The sequence below is a fragment of the Zootoca vivipara genome, chromosome 6 (assembly GCF_965207765.1).
Source record: "Zootoca vivipara chromosome 6, rZooViv2.hap1.1, whole genome shotgun sequence".
NCBI classification, from domain to species: Eukaryota; Metazoa; Chordata; class Lepidosauria; order Squamata; family Lacertidae; genus Zootoca; species Zootoca vivipara.
The window spans coordinates 14434076-14454260 of record NC_142589.1 but is presented as its reverse complement, the minus strand read 5'-3'; the positions used below and the strand labels follow the sequence as shown (position 1 = coordinate 14454260).

Below are 20185 nucleotides of genomic sequence, written 5' to 3'. Positions count from 1 at the left end.
GATCATTTGGCTGATTTCCAGCCCACACAGAGGTGGTGAGGTTTCCTTGCTGACAGGCAGAGCTGAAACCAACCCCTACATCCACATTCCTGACAGATCTGTCTCCAGCATGTTTTGCCTGCTTTGGGGGTGGTTATCTGAAGCTCAACATCAAAAAAACCAAGATCATGGCCACTGGTCCCATCACCTCCTGGCAAATAGAAGGGGAAGAAATGGAGGCAGTGAGAGATTTTACTTTCTTGGGCTCCTTGATCACTGCAGATGGTGACAGCAGTCACGAAATTAAAAGACGCCTGCTTCTTGGGAGAAAAGCAATGACAAACCTAGACAGCATCTTAAAAAGCAGAGACATCACTTTGCCGACAAAGGTCCGTATAGTTAAAGCTATGGTTTTCCCAGTAGTGATGTATGGAAGTGAGAGCTGGACCATAAAGAAGGCTGATCGTCGAAGAATTGATGCCTTTGAATTATGGTGCTGGAGGAGACTCTTGAGAGTCCCATGGACTGCTAGAAGATCAAACCTATCCATTCTTAAGGAAATCAGCCCTGAGTGCTCCCTGGAAGGACAGATCGTGAAGCTGAGGCTCCAATACTTTGGCCACCTCATGAGAAGAGAAGAATCCTTGGAAAAGACCCTGATGTTGGGAAAGATGGAGGGCACTAGGAGAAGGGGACGACAGAGGACGAGATGGTTGGACAGTGTTCTCGAAGCTACGAACATGAGTTTGACCAAACTGCGGGAGGCAGTGCAAGACAGGAGTGCCTGGCGTGCTATGGTCCATGGGGTCACGAAGAGTTGGACACGACTAAACGACTAAACAACAACAAATGGGGCAGGTCAGGCAAAGTACATCTCTCTCTCCCCCTCCCCTGCGCTCTCTCCCTCTCCCCCCTCCCTCCCTCCCCCTCTCTCAGAGGCCTCCTCATTTTCAGTCAAGCTACACCAGCCACACCCCGGGGGGGGGGGGGGACACTGGAAGAAGCAGCCATCCAAAAAACTTTGCCTGCCCAGATCCACCCAGAGCGCCTGCTGTGTGTATGCAGAAGGCCCCAGGGTTCAACCTGCAGTGGCATCTCCAAGTAAGGCTGTGAATGTCCCTGGAAAGCTGCTGCCAGTCAGTGCTGGCAATACTGAGACTTTCCCAGCACTGTCTGAAGATGCCAGTGACCGAATCTGTGGCCTCCTGCATGCAAAACAGGTGTGAAGCTATGGTCTTCTCATCCTTCGGCTTCAGGTTTCAAACCATGCTAGGCCAAGTTAGACAGAAAACCCAGAGAAATTCCACGGCAAGGAAGCATCCGGTGACCCTCAAAGGGCCTCTGCTGTACCTCTAACTTCCAGCACTTTCCAAGAGCAACAAGCGATTGCTAGAGGAGAGATCAGCTTGGTTGCCTCCCCCCCCCCTTCTGTGTTGTGACTTTTCAGACTGCCAAATTACTCCTGATTGCTGTGGGCCACTGCCTAGGAACCTTTTTTGGGGGGATCAACCAGAGAGTGGGGTAAACATGCTTAAAACAAACAAACAAACAAATGAGCAAATTGGGTCCTAGTCCGCTGTCAGGATTCACACCAGCCCTCGATTCCCATTCCACTCTACCAATGATCCATACCCTGCATGTGCTACTTACACCCTCAAGTAGTTCAACTGCCAGCATGCCAAAACAAATTTCAACTGGGTGAGCATGTGCCATGAGCCAGAAAAGGAAGTGGGTAGATGGGTGGTGAAGAGACACAGGCCCCATAAAGGTTGCAATGTACCTCTCGGTGAAGTGTGAATCTCGGTGCTGAGGGAGCCCCTGCTTCCTCCGCTGGCTGGATGAGTTGCTGGCAGAAGGGAGATGCGCTTCCATGGTGCTGGGGTTGCGCACTGCGGCGGCAGCTGCCACTTCTTGCCGTGCCCGGAGGAGATCTGTGGAGGGAGGGTGAGAAAACCCTAAGTAAGCTGGTGTGCTAGATGGGGACCCCACCCCTGCCTGGATGTGAACTGGCTTCACTGCTTCCTGGCATGTGATGAAGAGTCTCTGAACATACGCAAAGTACTTTCTGTTCGCCGCTAACTAGTTGCATGGGAGGCTGCCTTTCACCTAGCCAAGACCATTGGTACATCTAGCTTAGTTTTGTCTGCACTGATTGGCAGCAGCTCTCCGGGGTTTCGGATGGGTTCAGTCTGGCTATTTATTATATGGCAGTTATATATCTGCTTGGCCATTTGCATGTCTAAATGGTGTACGTAAAAATAAAACCATACAGGGGGAAAATAGCTCCTTCGACCAAATAGAGACCTTAAAATGCCTGCTGGAATAAGGAAATCTTTCTAATGTGCCTGTGGCTGAGCCAGGAGGGTGCCTGCCTAATCTCAGTCAGGAGGAAGTTCCACAGGCTTCGGCCTGTCGCACTGAGATCATAGACTCATAGAGCTGGAAGAGACCACAAGGGCCATCCAAGTCCAACCCCCTGCCAAGCAGGAAACGTGATGCCGAGGACTGAACCTGGTGCCCTTCTGCATGCAAAGCAGATGCTCCAACACTGAGTTCTATGGCTCTTTGCAATTAGGCTGCCTTCAAATCTGGAAGCAGGGACAAGCACCTGCAGATAGGAAGCAGCTGCCAGGCCAGCTTTGAGCCCCAGCACCTATTGCAACGGGCTCTCCTCCCTCCCCCCCCCCCGCCCATTTGACAAGTGCTGTTGGGTTCCACCCCCCACCCCCCTGCAGCATTCACTTTGCCACCAAACAAGCTGTTTCTGCACTCATGGAAAACAAACCCCCACCCCACCCAAAAGCGCCTCATGTGCTTGGACTGCCTCTCAAGTTTTGTTCTTTTCCTCCCCTCTTCCTTCCTGGCACGACAGGGGAAGGGGGGGGGGAAAGCCCTGCAAATCTCTAACATCTGCAGCTGCTGAGAGATTAAACAGAAGGTGATGGAGGCGGAAGAAAATAGAAATGAACACAGCATCACCCCCTAGCCCCGGGGAAGGCAGCCAGTACCCTAAAGCCTCCACTCCATCCCAGATCATGAAAAGCACCCATCATGGAGTGCTACAAGGCAGAAGATGCCCCAAGGCACAGCCCAGCCACTCACACCACGGCCACGCTACTACCGTACCAACCTATCCTGCTATAGGCAAATTAAATAAATAAATAAATAAATAAATCCTCTGACCCTCTTACTTCCATTTACCTTGTAAAGCTAGGGGACCCTTGCAGAAATTCTTGCACCATCCTCTCCCCAATTCCCTATGGCTCCTTCTTGGCCAGTTCTCCATTCTACACCCTTCTGTCTCCCTAGTTGCTGTGACCCCCCTCCCCTCCCCCACAAGAAACTCTGCGTCTCCAGTGCTCTCTTTCAAGAGCCCTAATGGGAATCAGGCTCCTTCAGAGCGTTAAAGGGGATTAGCTCTTAAGAGAGAATTAGTGGACAACAGTGAAGAGAATCCTTCCCTTCAACACTCAGGTGTAGGGAGAGAAGCAGGAGTGGGGGGAAATCTTCAGCCAGAGCAATCCAGCTGTTGCCTATTGGCTGAAATAGGTAAAGGTAAAGGGACCCCTGACCATTAGGTCCAGTCGTGACCGACTCTGGGGTTGCGCGCTCATCTCGCATTATTGGCCGAGAGAGCCGGCGTATAGCTTCCAGGTCATGTGGCCAGCATGACAAAGCCGCTTCTGGCAAACCAGAGCAGCACATGGAAACGCCGTTTACCTTCCCGCTGTAGCGGTTCCTATTTATCTACTTGCATTTTGACGTGCTTTCGAACTGCTAGGTTGGCAGGAGCTGGGACCAAGCAACGGGAGCTCACCCCGTCACAGGGATTCGAACCGCCGACCTTCTGATCAGCAAGCTCTAGGCTCTGTGGTTTAACCACAGCGCCACCTGGGTCCCTATTGGCTGAAATAGGAGCAGTCAAAAGTTTCCTGCCTAAAGGGTGGGGGGGCTTTAAAACCCGAGAGCAAATTGTGCAACTAAACTAAACCCAGGATGAGGGTGTCTGCTTGGCAGAGAAAAGAACAAGTCACTTTGTTGCTCTGGAGAGGTTCCTCCCCTCAAAGGCTTCTGCTGAGCTTTGTAGGAAGACTGCAATCCTCATTCTACACTGGGAAGATAGGCTGGAGCTAGAACAGTTGTTTTGACAACACAGGTCCTACAACCCAAATGTGTGTTCCACCAGGGTTTCCCTGCCAGATCATAAAGTTGAGAGCCATCGTTGAGGGACTGGTGTACATGCTGTGAATTCCACCCGGTTGGCTTCTTGCATCAAGTGAGCATGGTAGGAAATGTCCAACCTGGAGGGACAGGACACCTGCTTTCCCCCCTGGGTTTTTTTCCTTTACACCTGGATGGGCACTCAAGCACCCAGACCCAGGTGGAGTTGCCTTCTGGGACGCATCCACTTATTTTTTTAAACTGTAATCTTTTAAAAAGCTGTAAGCCTTATCATCATCTGCTTGCCGGGAGCTTAGTTTGGCATTGTGGCTAAGGGAGACTGAGCGTCAACTCAGGAAGTGAACAGTCACAGTTAACTTTATAGAACACACTGCCACAAGGTGCAGCAATGGCCGCCAGCCACGATGGCTTTAAAAGGGGAAACTGACCCAGTTCACAGCCATTGGCAATGAAGGATAAATCGAACATTCACATTTAGAGGCAGGAGGCCACTGAATACCAGTGGCTTGGGAGAAACAATGGAGAAGGGCTATGGCTTAAACTCCAGAGCAGCCACTCATGCAGAGACATGGCAGGCAGCCTCCTTTCTGTTTCCCCAGTTCCCAGGAGCCTTTAGTCCAGGGATGGAGAACCTGTAGCGCTCCATATATTGTTGGGACTCTCAACTCCCATCATCCCTGACCACTGCTCAAGTCGGCAACAAGTTTTCCCACTCCACTTTTATTTCGGCCTCTGCAATTGTGGGGAGGGGGGGGTTTAATACCACCACCGTCCTACCTGTGCTACAAAGATTCCCAAGACAGTGGTATGTGAAACAAGCCTGAACACACTTGAGGCCGTGCATAAATGCCAAGCACGGTCATTTCTTACCATGCTGCCTCAATGCCAGGAACCCCCAGGTCTCAAGTGATGGAGGTTTGGCTCAGTGGAGGCTGGTCCATTAGAGGAAATGGGGCACCAGCCACCATTATGTTCAAGTGTTGGTGGAGCTAAAAGGCAACCGTCTCCAAGACAACTCCACCTATGCAGGAAGCAGCCTATTGGTTCTCCCTCCCTTGCTCCAGCCTGGCAGGGTTATAAAAGCTTCCAGGTCAGACTTGGGCCTTTGCCCAGACCACAGACAACCAGCTCTGAACCTTTCTGTCTGCTTGCCTCGACTAGCCGGCACCTACCTCCTTGCTTGTCTTGCAGACTTGCACTGCTGGCTTGCACTGCTGGCTTTCCTACAGCCGGACACCACCATAGCCACCAAGACTTCCTTTCAAGTCCTTCTCGGCTGCTCTCTCTGAGCAGAGGATGCGGCCGGGGCGGCTGGTAATAACTCACCCGTCTGCTGGGGTTTCTCTCTCTTCACTCCTTGTGCCCCCCCCGCCCCCACCCCAATGCAACAGCTTGCCTTTGCTTGCTCTAGTAGCTCAGCCTGGCTGGGATTTATTTATATCCCAGGGGCCCTGGCCGTCTATATATCGCTCTTGCTACGCTAAGTCTGCCTTGACCAACGTCCTCTGCACCATCCCTGGAGCTCGGCTTCCAAGCTGCAAGGCTCTTTGGGCGGGGAAAGGGAGAAAGAGGAGAGAGAGACAGGAAAGGGAGGTGGGGGAGGCGGTGGTTTGGCATCTGCTAGCAGGACTGGAAGAAGCATCTGCCTTGGGTGGCTCTTGTGGCTCAGTCTCTCTGAATATGCAGAGAATTCCAGGCATGAAGACAGTGTGTGTGTGAGAGAGAGAGGGGGGGATTGGGGTGAATCACAGACATAAACCTGATAAAAAGCTAGAGTGAAATATGCATGTGTGTGGGAAGCCCGAGCTTTGCAGGTAGATTTTTAACAGGGACAAAAGAACCCTGGGAACTATCATTTGCGCCTCATGGACCTACCACACCCAGCGCCCTTAACAAACTAAAGTTCCCAGGATTCTCTGGGGGGAATCCGCATGCTTTAAATGTATGGCAGGCGCACAGACTAGCTCAGCAGTAGGATCATGTGCTCTGCATTGCATGCTTGGGGTCCTGGTTTGAGCCTCAGTATCTCGAGGTAGGGCAAGAAGGTACTCCCCACCCTCCAGCCCAAAACATCAAAGAATGTATAAGCAGAACTATGGGCTTTTTTCTTTAATAAATAAATAAAATTGCACCCAACAAATTAGTGGCTTTAGACAAGCCAGGTGTTTGCACCCAGTCTTGATTTCCCTGTCAGTAAAAGTGGAAAGAAAATGGCCACACCTGGAGATGGTGAGGGGGGGCGGGGTGGGTTGTCACGTCCAGCCTCCACTGTTTTTCAGCACCCTCCTCCAGCCCTCAGGAGTTGTAGTCTAGCCACACCCAATCACCCATGATGCTGGCAGGTGCTGATGGGAGTTGGAGTCCAACCACATCTGGACTGATTAAGGCTATCCTACACAATTTCAACTGCTGTTTTTCATTGAAAAATCTTCAACCCAAGGACCTGAGATTAAAAGCTCAGACTTAAAAAAGCAGCCTGCCTTGATCAGAGCACAGATCCATATAGTGCAGCGTCCCCAGACAGAGGCCACCACGAAGCTCCCAAAGTTGGACAGGAAAGCAATACCATCCAAAGGTTGTGCGCCTCCCCCTGAAATAATACTCCTAGTCATGCTCTGCACATACTCTGCACCCCACCATAGCGTGTGTGTGTGTGTGTGTGTGTGTGTGTGCGCGCACACACACACACACACACCTTGTTTCTTATACCTGAAAGAGCTTCTCACTCCTTATATACCCAACCCATTACGAGGTACCATCTTATCAGGAGGTTCTTTCCATATGATGTAGGAATCGGGCTTTCCAATAGGCAGAACCGACACTTTAGAAATGCCTCCCAGAATACAGACAGACAGACTTGGGTGCACATTGAAGGATCATCCTTTCTCAACAAGCCTCTGAAAGAGGAGATCTTTATCCCAATCTGTAAACGTACTGGATTTGTAATTGTTTTTATATACAAAACTGTTCTTTAATTGTTTGTATAGATGGAATTGTTTTTACATATGGAAACGTTTTTACATATGGAAATGATTTTTGCTATTTTTGGGGTTTTTTTACTGCAAAACTGCTTTGAGGTATTTTATGGGAAGTGATTCGCAAATGGAATTGAATAAAAACAAACAAACAAACAGTTCCTACATTTGTATCCATGTTCAGCCAAGGCCAGGAAACTGAGGCAGCTAAGCCTCCCTCCCCTCCCCTCCTTTTCTAAAGCAGGAGCAGTACCGGTAATCCTTCCACAGCCAGGTAATTAGCAATCACTAATTGGCGGCAGTTTGTACCAAGAACTTTGGAGGAAACAGACAATGCTTTATTTATCACCACCATTTGATGCCTTTATCCCCAGGATGCCAGAATGGGTTTGCAAGGAGAGGAGACAAGGAGAGTTTGTGGGATTTCCTGAGTAAAACTCCAGGACTTCTCACCAGCTCTCCTGGCTGAGCCCAGAGGTGAGAGATCATGTAAAAGTCACCTTTTCTGAGCATCTCATGAAGGACTCAAGAACATGCAAGTGGGGGACAAGCAGTTGCCTGCCCACTCACAGCCTTGGCTTGCAGAGATCCTGCATGTGGTTTAGTGGTTGGGATGTTGGGTTAGTGCCTGGAAGACCAGTGTTCAAATTCCCACTCAGGCATGAACCTCAGACTGGGTGACTTTGCTCCACCCACCCAGCCACCCACCCACCTACCTAGCAAAAAGGGTTGTTGAGAGGATAAAAATGGGGAGGAGAGGGAAAAGTCCATCCGGTTTTGCATCCAGTTCTCACAGTGGCCAACCAGGTGCCCCAATGGGAAGCCCTGGACCTGAGTGAAACGGCAGTGCTGGTAGCCATTGGTAGCCTTATTCTCCCCCCATCAGTGGACCCGAGAGCAGAAACCTCACTTAGGAGATTCAGGGCACACACACACAGCTCTGGACTCCAGCAACACCTCAGTGCTGGACTTGAATTTCTAGAACTGGCTGCATGAGGTAGATGCCTAATGGAAGAGCTGGCCCAGTTTGGAAGAGGCATTCTGTCCTGGTGTATGGAAGGAAGATGGATGCCTCTTTGATGGTAGAGACTGCAACCTGTCTTTAAAAGCACTTGCATTAAAAACTGTCTTTAAAAAAACCCCACCCCTGCTGCCTGGTTCATAGGTAGCACCTTTTAAAGCAGATCACGGTTGCAATCCTATACCCTCTTACCTGGGATTCAACGGGGCTCATGTCTGAGTAAATCTGCATGCATGGTATCTCATTATACATTCAAAAACACCACCACAGAGCTGTCTCCTGCTAAGTCCTACACAGTGCAGCTTATTGAAATTATAATGCACTTAAGCCAGTCATGCCCATCAACCTCTGTGGGTCTACTCGAAATAGGGATAGCACCGGATACCACCCACAATTACTTAATTATTAATCATACTAATAATATTGAACAGCATTTCACAATGTTCCATGTTAAATCACATTCCTGCCTTCCCTCCATACCACATTTAAGTTAGAATATATATAAATAAAATATGGGTCTACTCTGAGTAGGACTAGCATTGGATACAACCCCCGATGACACTATTAAATATTGCAAACCTAATATATACAACACACAAGCACAGATTCTCTCAATGATTTTTAAAATGAGGGTCCCCCCCCCCTGAAAGAAAAAGATAATATTAAGCCCCACCAGATCTCACATGCTGAAAAGCCCGGAGAATTTTCTCCAGCCAGTGACTGCACACCTCCAATGTTTATAAATTAATTATCTGAAAAAGGCCGGCCGTGCTTTATTGCAGTGGGGGCTGCAATTTAGAAGCCTGATGCGCTGCCAATTCCAAGAGCGGCATTGATCCCGAATGACCCGCAACTATCCACCCAAACCCTCCTCCCCTCCCGCCTCCTCCCTCCCCTCCTCCTTCTCTCTTCCAGCAACAGCCCTGCCTCCCCCCAACCCACCGCCTGCCCGCGCAGACATGCAGAGGATGTGTTATTTACAACGCTACACTCTCTTGACGGTTTGGAAATCAAGAGTGATTGACACACGGATGCTACAGGGGACGGCAGTTCCAGGCGCGGGAGAAATTGAGAATGTGAGGATTGATGCAGATGGAGAATGGCATGTGCAAGCGGGGGGGGGGGGGGAGGGAAGGAAGGAAGGGGAGGAAAGGAGAGGCAAGCAATTAAAGCAAAAAAAAAAGACTCCTAAATTATTAAAGGTTAGTTGGTGCCACTGGGTGTGCCCGCAGATAATCAGTGCTTTGTGCTGGCAGGAATAAAATTTATACTTGCTCTCACTGAGCTTATTTCTCCCAGGGAGCTTCTGCTATTCCAGGGTGAGAGATGGAAGGGAGTCCATTCCCTTAGCCATCCAGTTTTGCCCTGGAGTCAGTCTTCAGAATAGTTGCTTGCCTGGTTGCCAATGCAAGTCGAGAACGGTTGTCAGGTGATGCACAGGTATAAGAGCAAGCCTTTTTGCAGGCTACTGGTTTTGGTGGACTCAATCATTATGCAATTTATGTAATTAATTACGTAAAAATTTTCAACAGTGATATAAATAAAGTCATTTTGGGCAGAAGGCAAACTGCAGTTGAACAGAAGCAGCACTGCAAGCGTCAGGGCGGAATGCAAGGCAATGCCTTCTCTGGCCCCAACCTACAAGGCATGCGTGGGAAACCCTTCATTAGTCAACTCTCATCTGCCCAAGACTCCCATCTGCCCATCCCATCATGGTTGATGTAAACTGCAATCCAGCAACATCTGGAGGCACAGAAGACCCCCATCCCTGCATTAAAGGGAGAATTCCAGGAAAAATGATCTGTCAAATGGAGGATCCACCATAAGGAGACCATTTCCTTCCTTGCAACGCCTCTACCCCACCCCTGATCTATCTCATGACCTGGGTTGAGTTAAAGGGGCTGGATGCCTCTCCCAGCTGTTTCTGATCCAGCAAAACACCAGGTGAGAAACTGCTGCTTCAAAAGTACCCAGCTAACATCATCCATACAGAGGCAGATAACTTTTAAGTCCCAATGCAGAAACTGGCCGAGTTAAAATCACCGCCTGTTGTTGCCCCAGGACTTGGCACACAGGAAGCTGCCCTCTACTGAGTCAGAGCACAGGGTCCATCTACCTCAGAATTGTCTGCACCTCGGGTGAAGAACCTCAGGCCCAAATGTGCCTCCCCCAAGCCTCTCTACACAACCCTCATCAACATGCTTTGCACTGTTTTTGCCTGGCTGGAATGAGCCCTTAACACTGACATGCCGCTCGCACTTGCCTGAATGGAGGATGAGCTAGTGGATGAACTGTGTGCAGAAAATGAGCCTGCTGCACAAAGGTAAAAATCTGTGTGCATTGCTCTGCTCACTTTTTTCCTCTGCTCCCCACCCCACCCTGCCAACACTGGCATGTGGCACCTGGGAAGGCTGCTAAAAAAAAAAAGGAAGTGAGCCCTTGGGCTGAAAATTGTTTCCCACCTCTGGTCTGCACTGGAGATGGTTGGGATTGAATTTGGTTTGCGAAGCAATTGCTCTACCAGTGACCCACGGCCCTTCCCTTAGGACACAGAAATGAAGCTGCCTTATACTCAGTCACACCACTGATCAGTCCAGCTCAGTGTGTTGTTTACGCTGAGAATCTGTTTTACATGCAGAAGGTCCCAGGTTCAACCCCTGGCATCTCCAGGCAGGGCTGGGAATGCCCCTTGCCTGAAACCCTAGCAGGGGTCAGCAAACTTTTTCAGCAGGGGGCTGGCCCACTTGTCCCTCAGACCTTGTGGGGGCGGATGAGGACTGTGTTGTTGTTGTTTTGGGGGGGGGGATGAATGAATTCCTATGCCCCACAAATAACCCAGAGATGCATTTTAAATAAAAGCACACATTCTACTCATGTAAAAAAACCAGGCAGGCCCCACAAATAACCCAGAGATGCGTTTTAAATAAAAGGACACATTCTACTCATGTAAAAACACACTGATTCATGGGCCGGATTTAGAAGGCGATTGGACTGGATCTGGCCCCCGGGCCTTAGTTTGCCTACCCATGCCCTAGAGAGCTGCTGCTGGCTAGTGCAGACAGCATTGAGCTAGATCAGGCATAGGCAACTTTGGCTTTCCAGATGTTTTGGAACTACAACTCCCATGATCCCTGACCCTGTTAGCTAGGGATCATGAGAGTTGTAATTCCAAAACATCTAGAGAGCCAAGGTTGCCTATGCCTGAGCTAGATGGTCCAATGGTCTGGTTCAACGTAAGGCTGCTTCCTACGTCCGGCTGTGATGATGTGCACTGCCTGGGGGAACTTAAGTGGTTATAGGAAAACTGCTTTTAGGGGGCTGCTCCCAGTGTTCTCTTTTGGGAGGCTCCATGATAAGCTTCCCAAGGGGTGGTGGAAGTGGCTCAAAGCTCCAGGCAGGCACTCTCACGATAAGACAATGAAAGGGGGTCCTCACCACTATGGCTAGGGACTGCCATGCTGTTGGCCAACTGGTAGAGGCGCTGTTGCTGTTGCTGCTGCTCCTCGAAGGTGCTATGCTCATTGAGGGCGGACATCATCCTCCTGTAGTGCTCCTCCGGGGTCATCTGAGTCACGGCGCCCTCCAACAAGGGAGTGTGTGAATTTTCTGAGAGGAGAAAAGATGAAACATGAAGAGGGTGTGTATTTATTCATTTGTTGCGTTTCTATCTCACCTTTTCCTCCAAGGAGCTCAGGGTGGTGAACTTGGTTCCCCCCCCCTCTCATTTAATCTGACTAAACATTAGGAAGAACTTTCTGATGGTAACAGCTGTTCAACCGTGGAATGGACTACCTTCAAACAGAGGTTGGATGGCCGTCTGCAGAGGGTATGACTAGATGACCCTTGTGGGTCCCTTCCAACTCTAAAATTCTGTGATTCTATGAAAACAGCACTGAAAATAGGGATCACATATAATTGCCCCAATAACCATCATGAATCACCATGAATGGCAAAGGAAAAGGACTTCTGGAGGCACCCATAGATAAAAAAATCAGCCCATCTCTGGCTTCCAACCATTTCTGCCACCCGTTTCCCCACCTCACCCCTGAAACAGCAAAGGTGCCTCCAGGTTCTTGCTGCAACACACGGTGGAAGATTAAAAAACCAGGCCTGGAGACGTTTGTTTACTGTAAGCAAAGCTCAACAGTAATTACCATTTTCCTGTTTTGGCAGCTTCCCTCCAACACTGTTTTATCTCTGATCATCCCCACGGGCTGAAGCTTTTCATTACTCCAGAGAAACTCCCAACATCAGTGGTAACATTGCGGTGCGCGGGGGGAGGGGAGCAAAGGCAGCTAGTGAGTTGGGGAGGGTGAACCCCCCCCCAAATGCATGGGTGTGCATGCTGCAGAGCTCCCATCAGAACAGTTGGCTTGGTTAATTGAATCAGATAACGATCTATTAAGGGAACTGCTTTGATTGTGCCTTGGGCCCTGTATCCATGTGCTTGTGACGGGCACCGAGGCAGCTGGCTTCTGAGAGCAGAGCCCTCCTGGCCCAGACTCAGAGAAGGCTACTCATGGGAGGTGATGACCAGGCAGATGCAGAGAAAACCCTCTTGCTTGTTTTTTAAAAAATGTGTCAAGTCTCCAAAAAACAACAACAACAATGCTCAAACCAGAGTGAGTGTTAACATCCTGGTGGGCAGCTTTTGACCAACTCTTCCAAAGGGCATCACATCCTTTGCTGCAGAGGGAGGGTGGGTGGTGCCATTGTGGGGGCATTCATTTATTTCCTAACATTTTATACGCTGCCTTTCTAGGAAGTATTTAATAGAGCTGGCTTACGGTTGGAGTAAAAGATGCCACGGTCACAACCCTGCCTTCTTCTGATGCAGGGCTAGATGACCAGTGGCTCTCTGGGCACTGCTGGACTTCACCTCCCATCACCCCTGATCACAGGGTCATGTTGGCTGGGGCAGATGGAGTCCAAAAATGTCTGGGGGAAGCAAGATTGGGAGATGAGCCAAAGCCCAATACACTGGGTTCTCTGTCTTCATTAGCCAGCGCCCCTTGCCTCGCTAGCAGATTCCAGTGCCTCTCTCTCAGAAGGGTTTGGCTGCATACATGCCATATGTTTAAAGCACATCGCTTCCGACCCCTGCCCAAAAGAATCCTGTGAACTGTAGTTCACCCCCTCACAGAGTTGCGATCCCCAGCATTCTGAACAAACTATAGTTCCCAGCATTCTTTGAAGAAAGATGTTTGCTTTAAATGTATGGTGCAGACCCAGTCTAATTCCTACCCTTCCATTATGTCAGGACTCTTTGAAAAGTTGTAAAAGGAGATCTGTATCTTTACGACGTGCATCTCCACCAAGGGGCCCACTCCATAAACCAGAGGTGCCTAGCTTCTCATGCACCAGGATGAGAAATCTCCGCCTTGACTTGACACAAATAGCATTAGGAGCCCAGGGAACGATGTCAATGAAAAATGCTATTGCCGCTTCATCGCCATCATTTGTGTATCCCACCTTTGTGTATCCCACCTTTCTTCCCCAAAGGAGCCCAGAGTGGCAAATGCACAAATGATAAAATAAATAAAACATCTTAAAAGACAATTCCAACAGAGATGTAGTTGGTGTGTGTGTGTGTGTGTTTGTGCGTGTGTGATGTGATGTGATGTGATGTGTGTGATGTAAAAAAGGCTTGTTGGAAGAGAGGAAGGACTGCAGGAGTTGAAAATACTACAGAAAAATGGTGCCTGTCTAATTAACAGGAGGGAATTCCAAGGGGCAGGTGCCACCACACTAAAAGCCCGATTCCAGCGCTGTGAGGAATGGAACTCCTAAGAACTGCAGGAGACCCTCATCTACAGACTGTGGTGATCAACTGGGTATAGAAGGGGTGAGACAACCCTTCAGATATCCTAGTCCCAAGCTGTAGAAGGGCTTTATGCACCAGCACTGTGAACTTAAGACTTCAACCTGCCCCTGGCACTAAAACCCATGAAGACCTGTTGACTCTGGAGAGGAACAAGGAGGGGTGGCCAAGAAGGGAAGCGCACAAAGGGAGCTTTGCCCATGGTGGAGCAGGTGGTCTACACCCCAGGGAAGGAAGGGGGAGCAGCCGCAGCTTTGGAATTCCCCTTATTTCTATTCCTGCCGCCGCCACCCGCCGCCGCTCCCTGCTGCTGAATGACAAGGCCTCCCACGCCTGCCCGCCCACTTGCCTCCCTGGAGAGAAAGCTCAGAAATGCACCAACTGTCTCAACTCTGCTGTTCCCCCACCACCACTCAGAGCCAAAGCTTGGCGGGGAGGGGAGGAAGCCAGGATTTTGGGAGGGGGAAATCACTGGAGGTTTGGATTGTGTTGTTGCTTTCAGCTGGAGAAAAAGACGCGGTGGGTGCAGAGGAGGAATCTGTCCCAGAGAAGATTTCAGGTGCAAGGCGGAGAGAGGCAAAGTGCAGAGAAAGGCTGGGGTAGGTGGGTGGGGGTGTTAGGATGTGATGTGTGGAAAGAACCCAAGGGAGATTTCTTCCCGCTCTGCCACCCATCTCAGCCCTGCGGCTCTGCTGTCTTGCTTTGGTCTTTAGCGCTGGCAGGTTAAAGTCAAGCACTTGATCCCATCAAATCTCCAGACGTCTCCAGGTGTGACATCAGGACTCCGGCTTAGCCACTCAGAGGGCGCAACCGAGACGGCAGCAGCTGCCCTAGCCTTCTGCTCTGCCTGGCGCACAGATGCTATTCGGAGGCACCCGTCCCCTGGCATTCCAGCTCACCTGGCAACAGTGTGTGAACTCTGCCAGCACCTTTAACTGGCGCTTCACCCCCCACAGCCTGATCTAGCTGCTGGACTCTTATTTTCACTCCTATAAGTGCCTCCCCTATGTAAGAGTCCACTGAAGATTTATATGGAAGTAGCTTATTCCTTAAAATGGGCCACACAGTGCATAGTTAAACAATGGCACCAACTACCGCTAGATGTGGTGAATGCCACCAACTTCGATCAATGGCTATAAGGCACAATGCCTGTGTTTTCCCTTCATTCTCAGGGGAAGCATGCGCCTCAGCCCTCCGTCCATTCATCAGCCCCAAACCTAAAAAGTTTTCACATACAGGTGAAGAGGGAATGGGAGACCTTACTGGCTACCTGAAGTGAACCAAAACAGAAAGGCAACCTGGATTCAGAAACAGAACTTTGGATTGTTGTGAACAATTGCTTAAGGAGAAAGCAGGTTGCTAGTCCTCACTATCATCAGAAGGCTTCAGCTGCTCTTGCTTGGCAATCCTGCAGCAACCCGTGCCCCCCCCCCCACCGCAGCATCCAATCTGGTGACCTACTACCAAGACCCACAAACCCCCATTTGCACCTGGCACAGAAATTGAGAATTAGAGCAGTGTGAACATTCCTGTCTATTGGATCACATAGGAAATGAGAGAACGCTCCTTGACATGGCAATTCCCCTCCCCCACCAATGCTTACATTAGCCTAGCTCAAAAATCTTCCAATGTGTTGAAGCTTCTCCTGCATTTATTTTTGCTTAAAGAGTAGTGGGTGAAAAGAGACAGACACCACCTCAACAATTTTTTTTTTCTCTCTCTCTTCTCCAGTCACCAGCCTCTTAATAATGCAACTCCATTTCCCATCTCCCGTGGAAACTGGGGAGTTGATCTCCACACCTCTGTGTCAGAAGTGAGGATTTTATTGGCGGGAGACAGAGAGGAGAGAGTCAGGAGTCTTCTCCTGGGGCAGACACTTCCTCCACGACCTGCCAGTGCGGCTCCTGCTCCGGGCCTCTGATACTCTCCAATTTCCATAATAGAGGCAAGAACGTTCTGCTCAGTTTGACAGCAGGCACACCTGGACGGCCCCTGATTCTGCTGAGATAGGGCTGGTGTTTGATCTCCAGAGGAGGAAAGGAAGAGAAGGTTACCTGCTTCACAGCTGGAAGCTTCGGAAGCCCCTACAGGTGTCTTCCCTTCCCTCTTCCCTGGGTGGAAAGAGAGAGGAGAGCAAAGCAACTCATCCTGTTGCTTCTCCATCCTTTTCCAGAGAGAGTGCAGCCACAGCAAGTGTCAGTAGGCTACATTAGGAATGGGCATATCTGTCAATATTGGCTTCATTTTTCCAATCTTAAATTAAGTTCCCCACATTCCCACTTCAGTTTGAAAATGTTAAGCAAATTCCAAAGCAAATTTAGTTTGGATTTTTCTTTTTACTTGAGATTCCTGCATTGTAGGGGGTGGACTAGAAGATCTTGGGGTCCCTTCCGAGTCTACAATTCTATGATTATTCTAATATCCACATTTTTGTGTGTGGCTTTACCTAATGCACCCATTTTTTTGCAAAGCAATTTTGCTTAATATGATACATTTTCCTGTCTATAATTTTCACTGAAATATGAATTTACAGACACCCATTATACCCTAGCATGTGCATTTTTGTACGCATGACCTGGCTAGAGGACTGTGTTGCAAAATTCATAGAAATTTGAATCTCAAAAGATGGCTACATTTCAAGTATTATTTCGAAAAGTTTAAATTTGGACGGTTTGCCTTTAAATGCAAACCATATCGAGTTTATCCCATATCCCTAACTATAAAATACTAATAATGCTGTGCTGCTGTAATAGGATTGCTGTCCCCTCTGATGTTCACGCTTCAGGGCCAGAACAGCCAGGTGGGGAATTGACGATTATGGTAGAAAGGGGGTTGCAGAAGCAGTTGCCAAGGTCAGTGCAGCATTATCTGCTTCATAGGGCAGGAGGTTTTAGGGCAGGAACAACAAATATAGGAAGGGGAACTCAAGTAGGTAACTATCTCAAAATGCGGGATATTCAGGTAGCAGATGCAGACGCACTCACACCTTGTAAACAGTCAGGTAGATGGGCAAAGAAACCCTTGACGTGAGAAGCACTGTCAAGTTGCTGTGCAACGAAAAAATGGTGCGGCTTTCTCACACAGCACCAGGCAATCAGTTTACGGAACCCGCTCTCCAAAAATGTGGCAATGTCCAGTAGGGTAGGTGACTTTGAAGGGGGTTGGACAAATTTCATGGAGGATAAGGCTCTCCGTGGCCACAGGTTATAATAGTTGCAAGGAGCTTCCATGGCCAAAGTCAGTTGCTTGAGATGAACAGTAGGAGATGGCTAACTGTGCTCATGTCCTATGTGAGGGCTTCTCAGAGGCATGTGGTTGTCCACTCTTGGAAACAGGACGCTGGGCAAGATGGGCCTTTGGTCTGATCAGGCCAAATGCTCATCTCGTCCAACCTCCTGTTCTCACAGTGGCCAATCAGAGGGTCTCAGGTAGCCCAGAGGCAGGGCATGAAGGCAGCAGCCTTGCTTCTCTGTTACTCATAAGTAAAGCCCTGATGGATCAGGCCAGGCCAATGGCCCATCAAGTTCAGCATTTGTTCTACCAGTGGCCAAATGTTGCTAGACTACAGCTAGGGATGTCAGAGAATTCTGTCGGAAATGGAAATAGGAGTGGATATCAACACAGTTTGCTCATTCACCCAGGGTCAAGAATGGAAATCACTCAAGTTAATATGAGCAGTGTATAATATCATCATCTGTTGTTGTTGTTGTTGTTGTTGTTGTTGTTAGGTTTGCAACTTTAACTAAATAATTCTATTTCCTGCATTGTTTTTTTATACTTCCCACCCACTGAAGTTAATTATGTATTTGATTCTATAATTAACTGCATTCGTTTCAGCCATGGTGAATAGCAAATTATGTAGGTTTTAATGGAAGCTGAACTGCAGCAGAAAGGAAGCAGTCCAGATTGCCACGAACATTGCACAGGATGGAAACTGCTTCCTCCTTACCCCCACTTGGTATATCTGGCTGGAAAAGGACACAGATGGACGGACGGATGGACGGGGACACACACACAGTCACTAGTCAGCCTCACATAGGAGAAAGAAAACACTAGAACCTATTTCATTTAAACTTCTGCAGGTAACCGGAAGCACAAAGATCATTCTGACTGATCTCACGCCAGATCTGATAATCTGCTGCATCAGACTGAAACTGCCCATGTCAAAGAGAGTGTGGTGGGATTGGGGGTGGGGGGAGAGAAGAGATGCCAATCTGTGCAGAAATGGAGGTGTGGGGGAAAAGGAGGTCTTATTTGGGGTTTGGGATAAGCAGCATTGATTCTGAATCCAAAAGCAATAGATAGTCAGGTCTCGGGAAAGCCTGATTAAAGCTTAGCTGCCTTCCTTCTTCAAGAGATGGATTAAACTGCTATCACCTTGATTAATTTTTCAGAGGATGCCGCTGTTAAGGGGGGAAAGAAGGGGGAAAAGGAAGAGGAGGAGGCAGGAGTTCAGAAACAGCCTGCAGATGAATAGCACAAATGTATTATGAGCAGCATTTTACAGGTTAATACCACTGTTAGGTCCCCTCCGATAAGCTGGCTGGCACCACTGTCTTCCTTGGTAGCAAAATGCATTTCAGCATCCTACCTGGATCCTATTGGAATATTGATGTCTGCCTAATTGCAACTCCAAGGAGGGAGAGGGAAGCAGAGGAGGAAATAGGAGAGGCAGGCTGGGGTGAGGAGTGGGAGAAATGGTTTCACAGGCTTGTGGACAAGAGGAATGTGCACTGTAAAACCAGATTCTTCTGGGATATTGTACTGTCTTTGTTGTTTTGGAGCTTCTTCCTAGGCTTCTGCAACAGCCCTACAGAACAGAAAACCCTGAGGTCTCGGTTTGTCACTTAATTGCATTCCTTTTCCTTTTCAATAAAGTTTCCAACTCTTTGCATTGTGAAGATAAGATACAAAATGAAAGCAAGGTAAGAGGGGGGAAATATAGATAGTCCTTATGATGGTGAAGCTAAGATAAAATTAAAAACAAGATATGGTTAAAAACAAAGTTTCTAGTCCTTATGATTGCAAAGAGAAGATTAAAATAGAAATAAGATACAAGTAAAGTTTCTAGTCCTTATGATTGTGAAGACCCTGCCTGGCAAAATAACAAAGCTGCAGTGACTCCAGCACTAGGAACAAAAGGGAGTAGGGAGACGGATACTGCTGGTTCCTTCTCCAGATTTCCCTGTGCCTCTTCAAAATGCCCAGAAGCAAATCTCCTGGCTGCCCACGGAAGCAACAGAACTAACATAAAAACACAGCCATCCTTTTGTTATCTTATGCCTACTTTTCATAGAATCATAGGAGTTAGAAGGAACCTCAAAAGGTCATCTAGCTGAACCCCTTGCCTATGCAGGCACTCCCCTGCTACAACTTCCCCAATAGGCAGTCATCCAGCTTCTTCTCAAAAGCCTCTGTTAAAGGAGTGTCAGGCAGCTCCTGCCACCAGAAATTTCTCTCTAATGCTCAGTTGAAATTCCCATTCTTGTCATTTGAACCCGGTTCAGGCCCTGATCTTTGGAGCAACAGAAAACAAGTTCGCTCCATCATCTAAGTGGAAGACCTGAAAACAGGTGTGGGGAGGTAGCCTTTGGTCCTTGAGGTTGCTGAGCTACAACTCCAATTGGCTGTGCTTGTTGGGGCTGATGGTAGTTGTAGTTCAGCAACATCTGAAGGGCCAAAGGTTCCCCACACTCAGGTGCATTAATGACAGAGTTTCGAACAAAGATGTGCTCTCTCAAGCCCACATTCGCAGTATGTTTGCACTCCTGTCTCAGCAATGTCTACACTGGCTTGGTCATGTCCACAGAATGGAAGACGGCAAGAACCCCAATGTTGTGCCCTACAGAGAGCTGGCTTCTGGCACCAGGTCAATTGGCAGACCAACTTTGCACTACAAAAATGTTTGCAAATGTGACGTGAAGGCTAGTAACATCAGTTCTGCTGTGGGGGAGACCCTTGCAGACGATTGCAGCACCTGGAGGCAGAAAGTCAGGTTGCACATCCATACCAGTGGCCAGAGGAGAAATGACTGCTGGGAGGAGTGCAGAGAGAATAAACGCTATGGTGCATCTGCAGCAGCACAACCAGATGCCTTCATCTGCCCTAGCTGCAACAAAACATGTCTCTCCCGCATTGGTCTCCACAGCCACAACAGGCACTGCAACCTTCCAACCGTTTGAGTTCTCCCCCAAAGGAACGTTCTTC

The 20185-nt window shown here is 48.9% G+C and overlaps 1 protein-coding gene across 17 annotated transcripts in view; it reads right to left on the bottom strand.

The window, feature by feature from the left end:
- SAMD11 (sterile alpha motif domain containing 11) overlaps nt 1-20185 on the bottom strand; it is a 153424-nt gene that overhangs the window by 36488 nt on the left and 96751 nt on the right. For all 17 annotated transcript variants that reach the window (XM_060276218.2, XM_035118490.3, XM_035118487.3 and 14 more), the window contains 2 exons: nt 11593-11763; nt 1760-1910 (listed from right to left, as the gene is read on the bottom strand). In XM_060276218.2, coding sequence (XP_060132201.2) covers nt 1760-1910; nt 11593-11763 — 322 coding nt within the window. The remainder of the gene's footprint in view (nt 1-1759; nt 1911-11592; nt 11764-20185) is intronic.